Genomic DNA, 20,336 nt, shown 5'->3' with positions numbered 1-20,336 from the left:
CGAGTAAGCCCTGGCAGCATGTGCCATAATTTTTTTAATTATTTTTGGGCGAGTGTGTAGTCGAGAGCAAGCAGTCACCCTCTCGGCTCTCCCACGCACGTCACCAATAGAATAGCGCGTACGTGACATTTGGATAGATAGAGGGCTGCACTAGAACTTGGCTGGTTCTCATTTTCAGCTGACTAAACTGAACCAACTTGAAATAAAATACGCAATGAAATCGAACCAACAACCTTAGTTTGAGGTGATTAAATCAACAGATCGAATAATATATGAAGAATATTTTTATGATCCATGTTATATTTTCCGACTGTTTACTTACTGAGCTCAAATTCCACCGATATCAGCTTTGACTTTCTAACGATATCAGCTTTGACTCTTTCAGACGTCTATGAAATATAGTATCAGTCAAGTACTGGTGTCATTCATACTATCCTCCTCTCATCAAAATTGCTGGCTTTACGCCTTAATTGGATCAATAAATGTAATGTCTGTGTATATTTAGCTTGTGATATGTAACCTACATACAATATATATACAAAACGTATCTTACATATGTCATATATTACAAATATGTAACATATATTACACTGGAGAATTAAATTCTTGTTGCATTGATACCAGCACTTGTTCTTACCTAATCTGAGTGCGCTGAATTCAAATCTGGAGTTAGTTTTACGTTGTAAGTTCTAGTTATTTTCCAATTCAACATTTTCTTTTATTCTCGCGAAATTTGGATATCTCCAATGTCGACATGGTACATATCGGATATTTGTATTCATACTGTCTTAAAACTAGGTTCAAAACAATAGTCTTGGCAAAAATATTCTTTATGTATTCACGAAAACGCTTAGTGCATCACAATATCCATTAAAGCTGGGTAAAGGCAAAACAAAAATCACTTGTGCGGAGTTGAGTCTTTGTCACCGCTTGTCAAATCAGAAACAGTTATCCATAATAGTCAAGTGTGAATATGCACAAATACTTGTTACTTTAAATTAACATATATTTCGATATAAAGATGACAGGCAATTCAAAACAATTGATAAGGATGGACCGCAAAGTTCAAGTAAGTTTTGTTAAGGTAAAAATTTGCGGTTGTGGGCCCTAAGTTTGAGGTCTTCTTAAGAGCAATCTCGTTTGATATTCCAACAACAGTCTGCCATCATATTTTTGTGCCGAAGCCCTTGATTGCACTCTTCCATGATCATGAGATTTTGATGAAAAGCTCTCCCTGTTCGTCGCTTACAGCCCCAAAGTGTTCAGGGAATTGACCCAAGGTGATTACTCAAGAAATGATGTTTGTGTGTCTATATAATATATACATACATACATATATATATATATATATATATGAACGCGAACGTGAAACTCCGAGTAACAGGTTTTGTTGAATTTCTGCTGCTTTTAATATATATATATATAATATATATATATATATATATATTATATATATATATATATATATATATATATATTATAATATATTAGGAGTGTAACTCCAAACTTACAGGGAAAAATTCAATTGAGTATTAAATCAAATTTCACAGTATAAATATATAAAATAAGATTAGAGATAATATATAGTATATAGTATATATCCTAATTTTTCGAAATCCAACGTAACCGCGCCAACTACTCAGCAGCAAATATAAACTGCTGATACAATTTCAGAATTAGTCAAAAATTATTAATTTATCAATATAGGGTAGCAAAAAAATTCAAGAAAAATTCAAGAAAAATTTTCTGCAACCAGCGTTCAAGTGAGAAAATAGAAATAGTCACAGACTATATAATATATTCAACAAAGTATTAAGCAATGACCCTAACAGGTCTTTTAACTCACTTGAAAAGAGCAGCCAAACTCAAACCGCAAAAATAGTAGTAATTCTGAAAGCTAAAGGAGAAATAAAAACATTTATCCCTTTCAACTTTGTACCCTGCAAGGTTTCAACAATTTTTACTCAATCGAACTTAATTAAATTAAATTAAATCCGTTTGCGATTGGCTTGTTTCATCAGCAAAGTCACCAAACGAATATATTTTGTTGAATATATTATATAGTCTGTGACTATTTCTATTTTCTCACTTGACCGCTGGTTGCAGAAAATTTTTCTTGAATTTTTCTTGAATTTTTTTGCTACCCTATATTGATAAATATATATATATATATATATATATATATATATATATATATATATATCTATATATAGATATATATATATTACGGAGATGTATTGCATAGCAAAAGACCTGATCTGAGATCGTGTGTTGGAACGAAAAAACTTGCAGCGTGGAAGGTGTTTATAAGCCATTTAAGAAACACAAAAAATCATTAGATTCACTTCAACATTTAAGTTTGATTTGCCAAAATATTTTCGTCGCTTATTTTGGCAAATTAAATTTAAAGTGAATCTAACGGGGTTTTTTTTGTTTCTTAATGGCTTATAAGCACCTTACACGCTGCAATTGTTACACACACACACACACATACATACATACATATATATATTACATACATATATATATATATATATATATATATATAATATATATATATATAATATATATATATATATATATGATTTTATTATTAAAAATAATCAAAAAAAATAAAAAAATATTCCTTTTTATATTATATTCACATCTTTGAAAGTTTTTAAAATATTTACCTTCGGTTTTCTAGCGTCAGTGACGTAACATATCTCTTTATGTATATCTCTCTACCCATCTCTCTCTATTTATATCTCTTGTTTTCACTTTCATTTTTCAGACGCTATTCTTTTCACTTTTAATTTTCATGCGCCATTGATTAACTTCCATGTTATTGTTTTCACTGTAAGTTTTCAATCGGTATTTACAAACAAACAACGACAAATTACTGACAGAAAGAAGTTCACAATTACTGATGTAAGTAATTTTATAATTTACTGACAGAAGTATCTTCATAAATTTCACTTCAATCCGTACGGTTTTGTGTTTTTCTGTTGTTGACGGTTTCTTTCTGGTTCCTTCGACACTGGCTCTTTGGTTCACTGAGTGACACATTTTGCCTCAAAACATTCAATACTTTATTTTCCGTTAAAATTTCTTATTTCCTTTCTGCCCGTCGTATTAAGAAACATAATTTCCGTTACCAAGTTATTTTGATTGTTTGCTATCTTCTGCACTTGTGTATTTCTGTAAACATATACAACCATGCCAAGTATCAAATTTGTCGGCATAGCTACAAATTGCTGCCCTCCACCATATTTGGATGATCATAACTTTCAGTAAAATGGATATTTTTTAATAAAATTTTCTACGAATATGTGTTATTTCATGTAGATTCCGAATATACAAATTTTTTAGGGGTATGTGTTTTAAGAGGGGGTGAGGAACTTCTGAAAATTCGCCGGAGTCCACTTCAATACGACTTAACTTTCAAGAGAATGGATATTTTTTAATGAAATTCTCTACAAATATACCTCGGAATATTATTAAATTAGATTCACTTCTTTAAAAAGGTTTCTAAGTGTCAACTTCCGGTACTGACATAAAAACGGCGAAGTCTGTCCCTGTCTAATTTTAATATTTTCATTTTAAGTTTTAATTCTCTATTTGTAAACAACAACGATAAATTACTGAAAGAAATATTTATTAAGTTCATAAATTTAATTATTCGGTACAAGATAGTTTTTAACCTGCTTTTATTTATACGATTTTTTCATTTCATGTCTATCTTATGCATTGTTTTCAATCTTCTCTCTCTCTCTCTCTCTCTCTCTCACACACACACACAAACACACACAAACACACAAACACACACACACACGCATACACACTCCAGGTTTCATTTCTTTATTTAACAAATATCGCATATTTCGTTCATTTACGTAAAAACTTTTTATTTATTTTCTTTTTCCCGCTGTGTTCAGCTCTATGTATTTGTTGTCAGTCACACACGCAAACGTTTGTATACATTTATGTATGTGTGTGAGTCTGTGTGTGAGTGAGTGAAGGCGTGTGTTGTCATGTATACGTACATACATAAATACTTATGCATACAACTTTTTGTATGTATGTGTGTGAGAAAGAGAGTGATATCTAAGTGGCTCTCTCTCTCTCTCTCTCTCTCTCTCCACGCACATATACATGCAAGAAAGATGTATGCCAATTTATTTATGTATGTACGTATACATGACAACACACCCCTTCACTCGCTCTCTCTCTCACACACACTCACACGCGTCCATTTCATCTGATGTTTGATACTGTATGTATATGTATCCATGTGTGTGCATGTGTGCGTGTGTCTATCTCTGTGTGTGCGTGCGGCGTTCCACAATCGTCAGAAAAAAGCAGAGGAATTTTCTTTCTTGATGCTCTAAAGTAAGGCAACAAAAAAATTGCAGTTGCTGTACCATTGTCTGGCTTTGCTGCCACCATTCTTCCAGGAGGATGAACAGCTCATTCTGCTTTTAAATTACCCGTAAACCTGATCACAAGTGACAGTCCAATTTGTAACATAAGCAAAGATTTAGGTTCACCAGAAGTGTTGTGCTAATGCCACGTTATCATTTGGATGAATGCACCATGTCACATAGAGGTGAATGGAACCTATTGGTATGACCTTATAGGACATCAAAGGTGACATTCAATTTATGGGAGGAGTTACATTAGTTTTATCAGGAGACTTCAGACAGACATTACCAGTCCTTCTGAGACGAACAACATCTGATAAAATAAAAGCATGCATGAAATCTTCACACCTATGGAATAAAGTACTGAAATTCTCCTTCAATACTAACGTGCGAGCTTCATTACATGGGGACCAATGTGCAAAACAGTTTTCAACTTGGCTCCCCCAATTAGGAAACAGGAAAATACTATTTGATGGGAATGGTGATATCAGTTTGGCTCACATTGCTACCATAGTGAATTCCCCAGCTGGATTGAAGAACAGGATATTACCAGAATTAAGTAATAATTATAATTCACATAAATGGTTGCGTGAAAGAGGAATTCATACTCAAAAAAATGAGACAGTGGCAAGAATTAACCATGAATTAATGAATATCAACAGTCATTAAGAAGCACAAATCAGTTGATGAAAATCAAGCTGTCCATTACCCAATAGATTTCCTTAATTTTCTTGAGCCACCTGGAATTCCTCCACATAAACTTTTTCTGAAGGTAGGAGTCCCAATGATATTTCTAAGAAATTTAGATCCTCCTAAATGATAAAATGCGACATGGTTGATTGTGAAGACATTATCACCTAAAGTGACAGACGCTACCATCATCACTGGATGTGACTCTGGGGAAGAGGTTTTTGTTCCAAGAATTCCAATCAAACCAATCAAGACATGCCATTTGAGTTCAAACGAACAAAATTCCCAATGCAACTTCGCTTTGCAATGTCTATTAATAAAGCTCAAGGTCAGTCTTTGAAATCTACTGGCTTGCTTTTCTCATGGTCAACTATGTTGGCTGCTCCGAGGTAGGTAGTTTGCAAGACTCATTTGTCTATGCTCCAAACCAGAAAACAAAGAATGTTGTTTACCCAGAAGCTCTTACATAATTTCCTGCAACATACGTGGTAGAATTTATTTCCTTTCATAAAACTGGTAAATTTTGTATTTTCGTTTATTATTATTATTATTATTATTATTATTATTATTATTATTATTATTATTATTATTATTATTATTATCATTATTGCTTTGTATTATGAATTCAGAATTGATTTCTCAATTAAAGAATTGAATTTAGAATAAAATATTTCTATACAATATATTTGCTTTTTTCTTCCAATATGTAAGGAAGAATTTATTCCCGGGCAACGCCGAGTGCCTCTGCGGGTATGTATATATATATAATATATATATATATATACAATAATACATATATATACTGTATGTATATATATATATATATATACATATATACATATATATATGTATACATGTATATATATACATACATATATATTAATACGTATATATATATATCTATATATATACATACACACATATATATAAGTTCACAAAAGAAACAATTCAAACTTTTTGAGAGATCCAAAAAGAGAGAAAAATGATTTCTAATAAAGATTCATCATATTCATAAAAAATAGCCAGAGCAAATAATAAGAATATGAAAATGATAGTTGAAAAATTTCGTTATAGGTATAAATATACCATAGAGAAGTATAAAAAAGGAGGAAAAAGATGTTGAATCAAAATTAGATTTAATACAAAATTGGATTCAATACATACGCACGTTTCGAAAGACAATACAAATATGTAAGAAAAAATTATAATCATAGTAATTATAATTAAATTTATGCATTGTCATTCTCAGCAGTGTGAGGAATTTTTGGGAGAACATCAAAAAGGGTTTAATAGAATAAAATAAAATAAAATAAAATAAAATAAGGGAGAATACAGATAGGGTGAACGGAAAAAATCAGATATTTACAAACAAGTTGTAAAGGGGAAAGATAATAACAATAAGAATAGTGAGAGAGACGAAAACGAAAGAGACATATCAATGTGTATGCAAGTCTATATGTGCAGTAAACTATAACATAAAAATAGAAATCTAACGGATATGTTTAGAGAAATAGTAACGGGTCGAGACGAAGTATAATGTAAACAAGGTTACGTGTGTATAGTAGAATATAACGCAACAGGTTCACTAGCAGAAAAAGAGCCACAGAGAGTTATACGTTTACATATTAATATTGAAAAACGATATATATATATATATATATATATATATATATATATATATATATATATATATATATATATAAAAGATGCTTAAAGCTGATATGTTTGAAAAAGATACAACATTTAAGCAAAAATCTACATACAAGCAGGGAGAAAACCAGAAAGAACTTAACAAATAAAAAGCAACAATCACGGACAAGACCGGTCGGTGTATTCAAGAGAGTTACCTTACTCAAAAACTAGCTCGGGGTAGGGGAGATAATGAAAAAAGAATAGGAACAAAAACGAATAAATTTACAAGTGATAGAAAAAATGTATACACTTAACACATAAGGATATACAGTCATACATTTATACATACACACGTACACATACACACGTACACATACACACACATACACACACATACAAACACACACATGCATACAGTCACACATACACGTACAAGTGCGTAAGGGAAGATACAAACAAGTAAAATAATAATAAAGTACAAACAAGTAAAATAAAATAATAAAGTACGTATTCACATAAGACGCATATATATATATACACGCACATACATACACACACACATACACATATATATATATATACACACACATACATACACATAAATATACATATATCATACACACACATACATAAATATGTACACGCACACATATATACATGCTTATATATAAGTAATATATATACACACATACAAAGACATATATATATACATACATACAAACATACACACATATGTATATATGCATACACACGGACACATACATATGCATACACTCACATACATACATATACACACATATATAATATATATATATATACGAATTTATACATACACACATGTACACATACATACATGCATATGCACCAAAGAAAGTACATATATACATGCACACACAGAGAAGACATACATACACATACACCTAAGAGTATAATAAGAACTAATTAAAAATGGAAACGAGGTAATCAATAAGGCTAATTAAGGTTAATGAAAAGACATTTGGACGTTTAGCAGAAAAAGCTCTTTCATCTCTTGAATTTAAGATGAAACCATTCCTTTTCATAATTATATAAGACTCTTCTAGGCATAAAAGACAAGTTCTATTTCTAATCGTATAGGAAGGGGCAGAAGAAACAATATTCCAAGAAATTGAGTTATTCATGTTATGTCATTTAAGTTGCCATAGGCGCAGGAGTGGCTGTGTGGTAAGTAGCTTGCTAACCAACCACATGGTTCCGGGTTCAGTCCCACTGCGTGGCATCTTGGGCAAGTGTCTTCTGCTATAGCCTCGGGCCGACCAATGCCTTGTGAGTGGATTTGGTAGACGGAAACTGAAAGAAGCCTGTCGTATATATGTATATATATATATATATATATATATAATATATATATATATATATATATATATATATATGTATGTATATGTTTGTGTGCCTGTGTTTGTCCCTCCAGCATTGCTTGACAACCGATGGTGGTGTGTTACGTCCCCGTCACTTAGCGGTTCGACAAAAGCGACTGATAGGAATAAGTACTAGGCTTACAAAGAATAAGTCCCGGGGTCGATTTGCTGGACTAAAGGTGGTGTTCCAGCATGGCCGCAGTCAAATGACTGAAACAAGTAAAAGAATAAAAGAGAGAATACCTTTTTGGATAAACTACTACTACTTTCTTTCCGAGGATCATTAAAAGATGATTTATGAGTATTCAAACGTAATTTAAGAGGGGGGGGTCTGCGTGCAACCAATACAATGAAACCTAGAAAGTTCATGTGTTGTAATAGTAGCTTTATATACAACATATTTTATTTTACAACTATGTATATATGTAAATATATGTATGTACACATATATATATATATATGTTTATATATGTATATGTGTATATGTACACACACACACACAATATATATTATATATATATATATATATCAGGTCATCCCACAAGTTTTGAATAAAGAAAATAAGTGATCAAATGTTATATATAATTGATATTTAATCATCAATTTACTTTCCCTGATTATCTATGACTTCCTTCCATCTATTTACAAGCATTTTAATCCTATCAATGTAAAACTCTTTTGGTTTCAAAGCGAAGAACTCTGAAATGTAAGTTTCGACCTCCTCCTGGCTTGCGAAAGTTATGTCCTCCAAATGATTCTGTAAACTACGAAACAAATGGTAGTCTGAAGGAGCAAGGTCGGGAGAATAAGGTGGATGAGGAATTTTTTCCCAACCAAGCTCTTCGATCTTCTGTGATGTGATCTTTGCAGTGTGGAGTCGCGCATTGTCCTGATGAAACATCACTACCTTTCGATTCACTAAAGCGGGTCTTTTTTTCTTCAAAGCTTGGTCCAAACGCTCTAATTGCTCATAGTAGATTTGAGCATTGATTGTTGCATTAGGTGGTAACAATTCAAAGTGAATTACTCCTTTGCGATCCCACCAGATAGAGAGAAGAACTTTTTTCCATGAAGTTCCCTTCTCGGTTGCGGTTGAGCTGTTTCCCTTTTACCAAGCCACTGTTAACGACGTTTAACATTTCGATAGAAGATCCACTTTTCGTCACCAGTCACAAGTCTATCGAAAAAGGGTGAAATGAGTTCGCGAGAATGGAGAGAAGAACAGATGTCAACTCGGGATTTGCGGTTGCTTTTGGACAATTCATGAGGTACCCATTTTCCAAGTTGTTGAAGATGACGATGAACAGTTGTATGGTTTGAACTAAGCTTTATCGCCAATTCTTCAACTGATAATGCAGGTTTTTCTTCAAGTAATGCCTCAAGGAGCTTATCATCAAACTCAACTGGACGTCCTGTTCGATCTTCATCTTCAAGGCTGAAATCTCCACTAAAGAATTTTGCAAACTATCTTCTGCAAGTTCTTTCATTCAAACATTCTTTCCCATAAACTGAGTGTATGCTTCGAGTGGCTTCGGCTGCAGAGTTTCCTTTTTTGTACTCATAGAGCATTATGTGCCTCAAATGCTCTTTGGATACTTCCATGTTAGAAAAGGTTTTAATCAAAGAAATTTTAATTCTATTATTCTGTAAAATGATATTTAATTAGTTTAAATGTAGACAAATGTATAAAAATAATTTTTAATTCTATTAGACATAATAAAATACTATTAAATTTCATTCAGTTTTAAAAAAGGTAAAATCGGAGAGAACTTATGGGATAACCTGATATATATTATAGATGATAGATAGATAGATAGATAGATAGATAGATAGATAGTAGATAGATATGTACAATATATATGTATAATATATATATATATTTGTCTATGCTATATATATATGTATGTATGTATATATATATATATATATATATATATATATATATATAATATTATATATATATATATATATATATATATATATATATATATATATATATATATATATATATATATATACATATATATGCATATATACAGACATCCATGTACATGCCTATATATATATGTCTATATACATGCATATATGGGTACAGGACGTCAGAAAAAACGTGAATAAAATGAGAAACGAGAACATAAAAAACAAAAGCATGGAATACGAACTTTTTTCGAACAACGAAAAAGTAAATAGAGAAACGAGACTAGCAACATAAAGAACATTCCCTTCATCAGTTGTCCCCTGTTTTATCTACTCCGCGTTACGAAGGTAGGGATAAGACGCGACTTCGTTAAAACAGTCCTTCCTGCGAAACAAATTAAATTAAATTAAATTTGGGATTTTTTGCGGAGGGTTAAAGTTGTAACAAAAACAGGACAGTAAGAACAAACGGTGAGAACTGCAAAAGTCTGACATTGGCATAATCACCACAACGACATTAGATTCTATACAACCTATTAAAAATATTTCCAAAACGCCACTTTGGAAATGTTCGAAATTCTTGTGATCTTTGGCAAGTGTTTTCCCCTTCAGTTCGACATTTGTGACTGTGGTTCCATTTACCAAATGAAACTTTCGGATGCATTTACCATGCTGGCAATATCATCAACATCATATCCACCCAAATCGAAACCATATAGTTAAACCCATAAAGCTTTATTATTCCATAATAATAGCAAATGGATAAAGAAAGATAGCAGTGTTCTCGATCCTTTCAACGTTAGTTTGGGATCGCAAGGACTCTGCAAAAGCCATCTTCCTAGTTGGCTTATATATTTCACACAAAGTGCATGTTTTACACAAAATGAAAGTGAATTTCCCATTCATAAAAAGAGGTCTGTACCAAGACGACGGATTGTTGTTATTAACAAGAATGTCCCCTAAATTTGCAGAGAGATTTCGGAAATATCTCCACCTTTTTTTCAAACAATTAGGATTTAAAATCCTTATCGTATAGAGTAAAAAAATGAATGAAGTTTCTTGGTGTAATGCTAACCTTATCAAATAACATATTTAGCCTACATAAAAATCGTAATAAGACGCAGTTTCTTTTTCCTCTTTTTCTTTCTTTCACATAAACAAACAATCAATCCCCCTGAGAAATATTCTTTAAAAAACTGATCTAAAATACTTCACAAATAATATTTTCATTGCTTTCGATAAAAAAAGTTTTCAATGAATCAGCGTGCCACTGAATGATGCACTACCGAAAAGTAGTCAGAGAGACAAAATATATACAAAATGTAACTAATTCTTTTGACAAAGAAATCTAAAGACATCACTTAACTGGTATAACCCAGCCTTTAAAACAACGTTTTTAGGCTCTTAGGTATACACTTCCTAAAACACTAGATATGCTATAAATTGTTCGACATAGACAGACGCAACATTTTGCTCTCAACAAAAGAAACTCCACTCAAGCAGTTACATTTTCAAGCGTAAACAAATTAAGAAACAGTCACCAAAACAATACTTGTTTCCCATCTAATTTCAAGCGCAGTGGCAGTAACCTATGTTTTCTAATACCAAAGAACTGGTTTAGAAACCTGCTCTGGATTATAATTGCATGTGGGTTTTACTGTGAACCATTTGAAAAAGATACTACGCTTCTTTGCGCTTAAATACAGAAATAGTAAATCCCCCACTTCACTACCGGCATACGCCTGTCAACTAAAGACCTCTTACTCTCAAATCAACATATAGTGCAAGAGACAAACCGTACAACCATAATGAAAAACAGTGTCAATTATGTACATTAGAGAAAAATTAAGTCCTGTTTGTTCAACACGCTTTATGAAACAACGTTTGTGAATTCATCTCTTCTTGCAGGCACCGCACGCACAGTTCAACCCGACATTATAAACCTATGAACATTACCAACAAGTAGAAACCCCCTCGATAGTTTAAACAAACATAATTTTTCTCGCATAAATTATAATATTTACATTTGTAATACGGTTTAACTTGCATGAATGTATTTATGTTAATATATGTCTATGTCTGTGCGTGTGTATACATGTATATGCATACATATGAATATATAGATATGTGTGTGTGTATGTAATCTATGTATGTTTATAATTATACTGTATTGTATATCATATGGTATTATATTCCATGTATAATTTTCAAACGCCCTTGTTTATAAAAATTCAAATGAACATCTAGGAAAGATCCTACAATTAATTAATTAATTAATTAATTACTGTCTGTATTAATAATTGATTCATCTCTAGTAACAATCAGTTGGTTGTATTAACTCCAAGTGATATTAAATATAAAAATAGATTAGCCCCATTTCGTTAAACTTCCCGTATCGTATGCTTTTATAATCCACGTCAGCCCGACTAGCTTTCGTCTTCTGATATTCGTACTTTTTCTTTGTAGCTCCGTGTTTTGACTGCATTTATTATATTTTTTAATCTTTTATTCTTTTACTTGTTTCTGTCATTTGACTGCGGACAGGCTGGAGCACCGCTTTGAAGGGTTTTAGACGAACGAATCGACATCAGGAGCAATTATTCTATCGGGATCTTTGCTGAACCGCCAGGTTACAGGGACTTAAACACACCAACATCGGTTGTCAAGCGGTAACTGGGAGGATAAACACAGACTCAGATACACTCACACACATACATACATATATATACGACGGGCTTCTTTCAGTTTTCATCTAGCAAATCCACTCACAAGGCTTTAGTCAGCCCGAGGCTATAATAGAAGACAACTGCGGAAGGTGCCACGCAGTGGAACTGAACCCGGAACCACGTGGTTGGGAAGCAAACTTCTTACCACAAAGCTACGCCTATATGCATATGTGTGTGTGTGTGTGTGTGTCCGTAACTTACCAGTTCAGCAAAGAGACCGATATAATAAGTACTAGGCTTACAAAGAATAAGTCCTGGGGTCGATTTGCTCGACTAAAGGCTGAAACAAGTAAATATATATATATATATATATACGCACACATAAATATACATATATGTACGCACTCACACATAATATATAGAGAGGGGGGAGGGGGAGAGAGAAAACTTATGGGTATGTATATATGTGTGTCTGTATGTGTGTGCGTGTGTGTGTGTGTGTGTGTGTGCGTGTGTGTGTAGGTGCATAATTAAATGCTTGGTGGTAAATTATGAGAGTGCATACAAAGAGCAATTCAAACGAACGTACTTTCCTCTCTGTTTAAGCATAACCACCAATGAAAGGGGGAGGGTGTTTCTACATGAAGCGTCTTGTTACAATGACCTTCACTTTAATAGTCGATTGAATGGTTAGTGTATCTGCCAGGATGACGAAATACTAAAATATCCCACTCTGCATTTTCAGTTGAAAGTTCCTTCTCCTTCCCTCTCTGTTTATGCTGTTAATTCAGTCCTTTACTTCTCTGCGTCTGTTACTGTTGCATAGAAGGAAACTTTTTATCTCATCAAAGACTGCTTTGAGACGCCAACATCGACGAGATTCGGAAGCGGTTCCTAATTTATTTATATATGTGTTATATGTATAATCATTCGTGTATGTATGTGAGAACATGTAATATATATGTGCATGCCTATTTGTGTGTGTGTGCGCGTGTGTGCGTATGTGTGTGTGTGTGCATGTAAATATACGTATGCATGTCTGCTCACATTTATATGTATTCATGTAAATATATATTTCAACACACACACACACACACAAGTATACGAGAGGTGCTGAAAAGTTCCTGGCTTTAAGGGTATCGCGAAAGGCCCTGACTGGAGGATCAACCTCCTCCCCGATTTCTTTTCATTACAGGATTGGCTTAGAAAAACTGAAGGACCGCTCCAATAAGTGTGTGAATCTAAGAGAGGAATATACTGAACAAAATCCTAATTAACTGGTTCGCCTGTATTTTCTTTTAGCCAAAGCCGGGAACTTTCAGCACCACCTCGTGTGTGTGTGTATGTGTGTGTGTGTGTAGTTAAAATTTACATAAAAACAAAAGACGAAGACAGGTGTATAAATAGGTGTTTAATTTTAAGGAGTCTTTGTATTCTCTTCTTCCCCTTACTATTTATTCTCTTTCCCAACATAAGCTAACCATAAAGCTTTTGTTTGAGAATGCGCTCATCATCCATACAGGAAAGATGGCCAGTCCATCGTAGTTGATTCGTTTTAAGCATGGCTTGGTTTCATGTAATCCTAGCTTCAATATTGAGGAATGAGTGAGGACCTGTTTATTTTGAGTATGTGGCGGAGGCATTTCGGATGAGATTTTTCTATCATTTTTACATAACACACAACACACACACACACACACACACACACACACACACACACACACACACTATATATATATATATATATATATATATATATATATTACTAAAAATAACAAAATTTTACCGAATGCAAAACTTCAAAACACATCATTTTAAAAAAGATTCGATGTGTTTAAAATGATGTGTTTTGAAGTTTTGCATTCGGTAAAATTTTGTTTATTTTTAGTAGTTTTGACCGCATTGGTCCCTCTTAGCGTGTTGGTATCTACGAATAGTAGTACCCTCAATTATATAAATGAATATTTTCAAAGAGGAAGAATTTACGGATTTTTTCTCTTACGAGGTTTTTCACGCTGACTACTGATAATTTCTTTTAAAGATTTATCCTCAATTGTTAATTTCATATATTATATATATTATATATATATATATATATATATATATATATACTAGCAGAATTGCCCGGCATTGCTCGGGGCTGAATTGCTTAAAGTACTGTTAATGACTGCAGTGAATTATGATGATTATTCAGGCAAATATTGATATAAGTTTACGGCGAATGAATGTATTTGTAAGTGTATAAGAAAGCCGTGTAAAGGGGTTCCTCCCCCTCGTAGAATGGTGTAAGAATTGAATGCGAGGTTGCACACTGCACCTGGACCTTCAGAAGTAGGCATCCAACCAGTTTCTCTGACAACGTTAGCCCCGAAAGAAGTCATCTGAAATGCACAATTGTACTTCCTGATGAGTTGAAGGAATTTTAATGACCTTGAGGTGGAACCATTAAGTATTCCTTCAAAGGGTCTGGCAGCTCCCGAAGAGGGGGCAAGCTGACCTTACCGTTTAAGCAGCACATTGCAGGTGGTTCCCCAGCTCACTTTTTAGCATTGCAGAATTGGCAATTGAAGCACATTTCCCCAATATTTATGTCAGCGTGCATCGAGTAATTGAAGTTGGGCTCATACTTGAAAGCCCGTAGATGCCAGTAAGGGCTGTTTGGACTCGTCAGACCGTGCGTAGCCTTGCGCCGTCGACTGTTCCACTGGAATGTAGAAGGTTGCTGGTCTGAGTCGTGGGAATGTGTCGCATGAGTAGCAGAAGCGAAGTTTGCAATGGTAATGTACTGGCCGTCTGCATGTTGAGAAGGCATGGAAGCAGTGCAATGCGCCTCGTTCGTATGAAGGTGAGTGGTCGGTAGTTGTAAATGTTCCAAAAATGTTGAAGCAGCATTAGCCGCAGCGTTTGTAGCCAGTCGAGTGACCTTTGTTGTGGGTCCTCTGAAGCCCTTTGTGCAGCAACAGCAGCTGCCTTTATGGCCATGCGATTCGGCCTTGTTTCCGGACCCTCTGAAGCCCTGGAAGCAGCATCGTATGAAGCCACTTTTGCTCGGCGTGCGTTGCGCTGTTGTAAATTTTCAGCAGCTCGTGATTCCGCTGAACGTAAGGCGCTCTGTGAAAGTCTGAAAGCGTTTTTGTCGGAGGACTCGTTTGCGATAATCGCCTTTTGCGCCGCTGCTGCTGCAGTATGGCGGCCGAGGCGACTTCTCTTTTTCGGTGTCATTTTATGTGAAAAAGAAAGGGTGAAAGTTACTTAAAGATAGAAATTGTAATGTGAATGAAATGTGGAAAAATGTTGACCGTGGAAGGAAAAGAAAGAAATATTTGCAGCTGAAAGAAATTGTTTATGCAAGTATAGCGAAAGAGTGTGTAAAGTGTATTGAAACTTGAGTTAAAAGCAAGAAAATAAAGTGAGATTTGTAAGAATGGAAGTAGTTTACGTACATGTTCCAAACAGCAGAGTGCTGAAACAGTAAGATATATCTTCAGGATAATTTGGCTACTATTTATAGCATGTCGAGCAACCACCTAAAGGCTACCTCGCTAATATGCAATAGTTTAATTTTTATTTATTTATCACGGGTCATATACAATGATGAGGCATATTGTCAAAATAATGAGCACATATAAGCATGCAATAAACGTACGCATACATGCGTATATACCATTTATATTAGTTAGTAATAAATAAAATAAAGCGAGGCGTATACACATTTTTAGTAACACGACGAAAATATGGAGGAGAGTAAAGCCTGCGTTTGCATAATATAGACTCCTATACATACTCGATATATCCTTTCTTTGGATATGGATCCTTGTTTATAAAGGAAATGTCTAGTTATAATTACATAAACACATCTCGTCTTCATCAACAGGTGATAGCGATCATGATGGCTGTTACTGATATTTATGCAAGCCGATGATATCAAAAATTTTGAAATGCCAGAATCATTACCGTGGCCAACCGAACATTCAAAGCGATATAAATTGCAAATTTGACAATAAATTATTTCTGCTGTTTTATAGGTTATGGAAATTTGGGATATATATATATATGTCTACAGCATAAACTTCTGAGTTAATGAGTATACTAGATGCCTTTTATTTGTGGTGGTTATTTCTTGGAATCGCGCTCCGCGTATTTGTTATGCAACTGTAATTTATCTTTGAATCTAGTCGGAAAAACAGTTAAGAATATTTGTGTTCTGTGAAAAAACATTTCCAAGCCAAGCTTAAGAAATTATTGGCAATATATAGAGAGATCGATGGATGGGCGGAAACCAGTAGATTATTTATAAACAAACCGTATATACATAGGCACAGGAGCGACTATATGGTAAGAAGCTAGCTTCCCAGCCACATGGTTCCGGATTCAGTCCCACTGCGTGGCACCTTGGGCAAGTGTCTTCTACTATAGCCTCAGGCCAACAAAACCTTTGTGAGTGGATTTGGTTGACGGAAACTGAAAGAAGCCCATCGTATATATGTATTTATATATATATATATATATGTGTGTGTGTGTGTGGTGTGTGTATTTGTGCCTGTGTATGCCCCACCACCCATCACTTGACAACCGATGTTGCTACGATTACATCCGTGTAACTTAGCGGTTCGGCAAAAAGAGACAGATAGAATAAATACTAAGCTTACAAAGAATAAGTCCTGGGGGTCGATTTGTTCAACTAAAGGGGGTGCTCCAGCATGGTTGCAGTCAAATCACTGAAACAAGTAAAAGAATAAAAGATTAAAAGAATACTTCAGAAGAGCGGATTCGATTTTGTTTCGGAAGTGACACAAGTATACATTGAAGACCACAACTGTGGCAAAACACGTGTCTGTTACTCTGAATTTAAATATACCGTCTCAAGGGCTTTTTCAATCCAATAATTATATGCTATTATCCTATTATTTATAGTATTTACGTTCTTCGAAATACAGTTACAAAAAGAATTATTCCATGTTCTACCGAAAGTTTATAAAATCTAAACACGTCACTATGCATACATACATATATATACATATACATATATACACATATATGTACATACATTCATATATACATACATATATATATATATATATATATATATATATAATATATATATATATATACATACATATAATACATATATATGCATATGTATATATATATATACACGTATATTTTCATACACATACATGCATATATACAGACATATGCACACACACACACACACACACACATACATATACATACATGTATGTATATTTACATATACATACGCACTCTCAAAAAAATATATGTACTTACAAACACACACATTTAAAAGTTTTCGAAAAAAAGCTGAATCTTTGTGGTTTTCGTGATTAATTACAATTTTGCTCTAAGTGTTTTCAAATTTGGTATATGGATTAAGTTTTGTATATTAATTATGATAATGAAATTCATTTTCCCTATTAATCCTTAATTAAAAAGTTAGCCTTTAAAATTTGCAAAATTTGGGTATTTTAGCCAATCAGAAGCGAGTATCTTACACATCACCGTGGCGAAGAACTCTGTTCTCCATAGTAACCAAAGCAAAGAAGCAGCACTTATTGCATTGCTGATTGCGAAGAACTGTTTCCATAGTAGCCAAAGATGATGTGCATGCGCACAAGGAGGGGGATTTATAAACTCTAAAGATGGAACTCATACTCAACAAATTGAAAATACCTGAGCATCTTTAAAGCGCGGAAACAAACTACGGTGTAGGACACACCGTTCCATGGTTGACTCTTATCTTTGTGAATTTATGTGGAGAAGGAGATACGAGAAAGATAATTTATTTTATAAAATCCTAGAGTGTATTGCAAACTTTCGTTCTTCACTTTTTAAACTTATAAATGTCTGTTTCAAACAATGTTTTGACTGTTATTTCTAGCGACTCTTGTTGGTTTGTTAGTAGTTTTTAAATATTTAATTTGCCCACGAATGTTTTAATGTTAACTTTGTTCGTGTATATTTTAATGATTTCACTGTTATTTCTAGCAACTCCTGTATATATATATATATGGAGCCACATATGTAAGATTAATGTAAAAAATAAATAATTCTGAAGCAGAGTAACACCAAATATATAGTGCGTGTGTTTTTATTGACTAAACTGGCAAAATGATCATTCCGAAATATAACAATATATATATATATATATATATATATATATATACACACACACACGCGCACATTCACACGTTTTTGTGTGTGTGTGTAAATACATCTTTATGTTTGTGTGCACATCATCCGATTTAATTAGAGTGAAATCTTAATAATGCATTCATGGTGGATTTTATTTTCAAAATTATGTCTGAGTAAGATTAAACAAGAATTCTAATAGAAACTTAATTAAAATCACTGCACAACTGCAAGTGATTCATATTGATTCATATTCTTTTCTACTCTAGGCACAAGGCCCGAAATTTTAGGGTAGGGCCGTTTCGATTAGATCGATCCCCAGTACGCAACGGGTACTTAATTTATCGACCACGAAAGGATGAAAGGTAAAGTCGACCTTTCAACTCAGAACGTAAAGACAGACGAAAGAAAAAAACGCTAAACATTTCGCCCGGCGTGCTAACGTTTCTTATTTCTTTATTGCCCACAAGGGGCTAAATACAGAGGGGACAAACAAAGACAGACAAACGGATTAAGTCGTTTATATCGACCCTAGTGCGTAACTGGTATTTTTTTAATCGACCCCGAAAGGATGAAAAGCAAAGTCGACCTCGGCGGAATTTGAACTCAGGACGTAACGGCAGACGAAATACGTATTTCTTTACTACCCACAAGGGGCTAAACACAGAGAGGACAAACAAGGACAGACAAACGGAATAAGTCAATTATATCGACCCCAGTGCGTAACTGGTACTTATTTAATCTACCCCGAAAGGATGAAAGGCAAAGTCGACCTCGGCGGAATTTGAACTCAAAACGTAACGACAGACGAAATACTGCTAAGCATTTCGCCCGGCGTGCTAACCACTCTGCCAGCTCGCCGCCTTTTCATTGATTCGTATTGTGTCATATGTATGTACGGAAAGATTTTTCGACTACATTTTCTATTTTTGAAAACGGATTTTCAGCCAGCACCTCTATGGCTTCTCGGTCTCTGCATAAGAGTTTTCTCAACACGTTTAAAACTAATTATAAATTTAACGTCTAATTAATTTATTTTAAATGTTGTTGTTTGTGTATATATGTTATGTAAACGTGTGTGTGTATGCATGTATGTATATGTATGTATGTATGTATGTATGTATGTATGTATGTATGTATGTACGTACATGTATTTTAATATATGTGTGTGGGGTGGATGTCTATGTGTGGGTATGCATGCATGTATATGTATGTATATATATGTATTTATATATGTGCGTGCGTGGGAGTGGAAGTGTATTTGTATGTATGTTTTTATGTATGCATGTATGTATGCATGTATGTATGTATGTATGTATGTATGTATGTATGTATGTATGTATGTAAATATACTATACGCGTATATATCGTTGTCATTGACATTCATTGTTCTCTATCTTCCATTTCAGATTATTGTGAAGGCCTTTCCAAAAACCCGTAAGTAAATCGAGATTATTTTAATCCCTTTGAAGGTTTTCCTA

The 20,336-nt window shown here is 33.8% G+C and overlaps 1 protein-coding gene across 3 annotated transcripts in view; it reads left to right on the top strand.

The window, feature by feature from the left end:
- Positions 1-20,336, top strand: part of LOC115210223 (collagen alpha-1(XXVIII) chain-like) — a 61,944-nt gene that overhangs the window by 12,744 nt on the left and 28,864 nt on the right. For all 3 annotated transcript variants that reach the window (XM_036501740.1, XM_036501739.1, XM_029778695.2), the window contains exon 2: positions 20,265-20,292. In XM_036501740.1, coding sequence (XP_036357633.1) covers positions 20,265-20,292 — 28 coding nt within the window. The remainder of the gene's footprint in view (positions 1-20,264; positions 20,293-20,336) is intronic.

Source organism: Octopus sinensis, linkage group LG4 (assembly GCF_006345805.1).
Source record: "Octopus sinensis linkage group LG4, ASM634580v1, whole genome shotgun sequence".
Classification (NCBI taxonomy): Eukaryota; Metazoa; Mollusca; class Cephalopoda; order Octopoda; family Octopodidae; genus Octopus; species Octopus sinensis.
The sequence above is the reverse complement of the archived record's forward strand: the minus strand, read 5'-3'. Positions and strand labels throughout refer to the sequence as shown.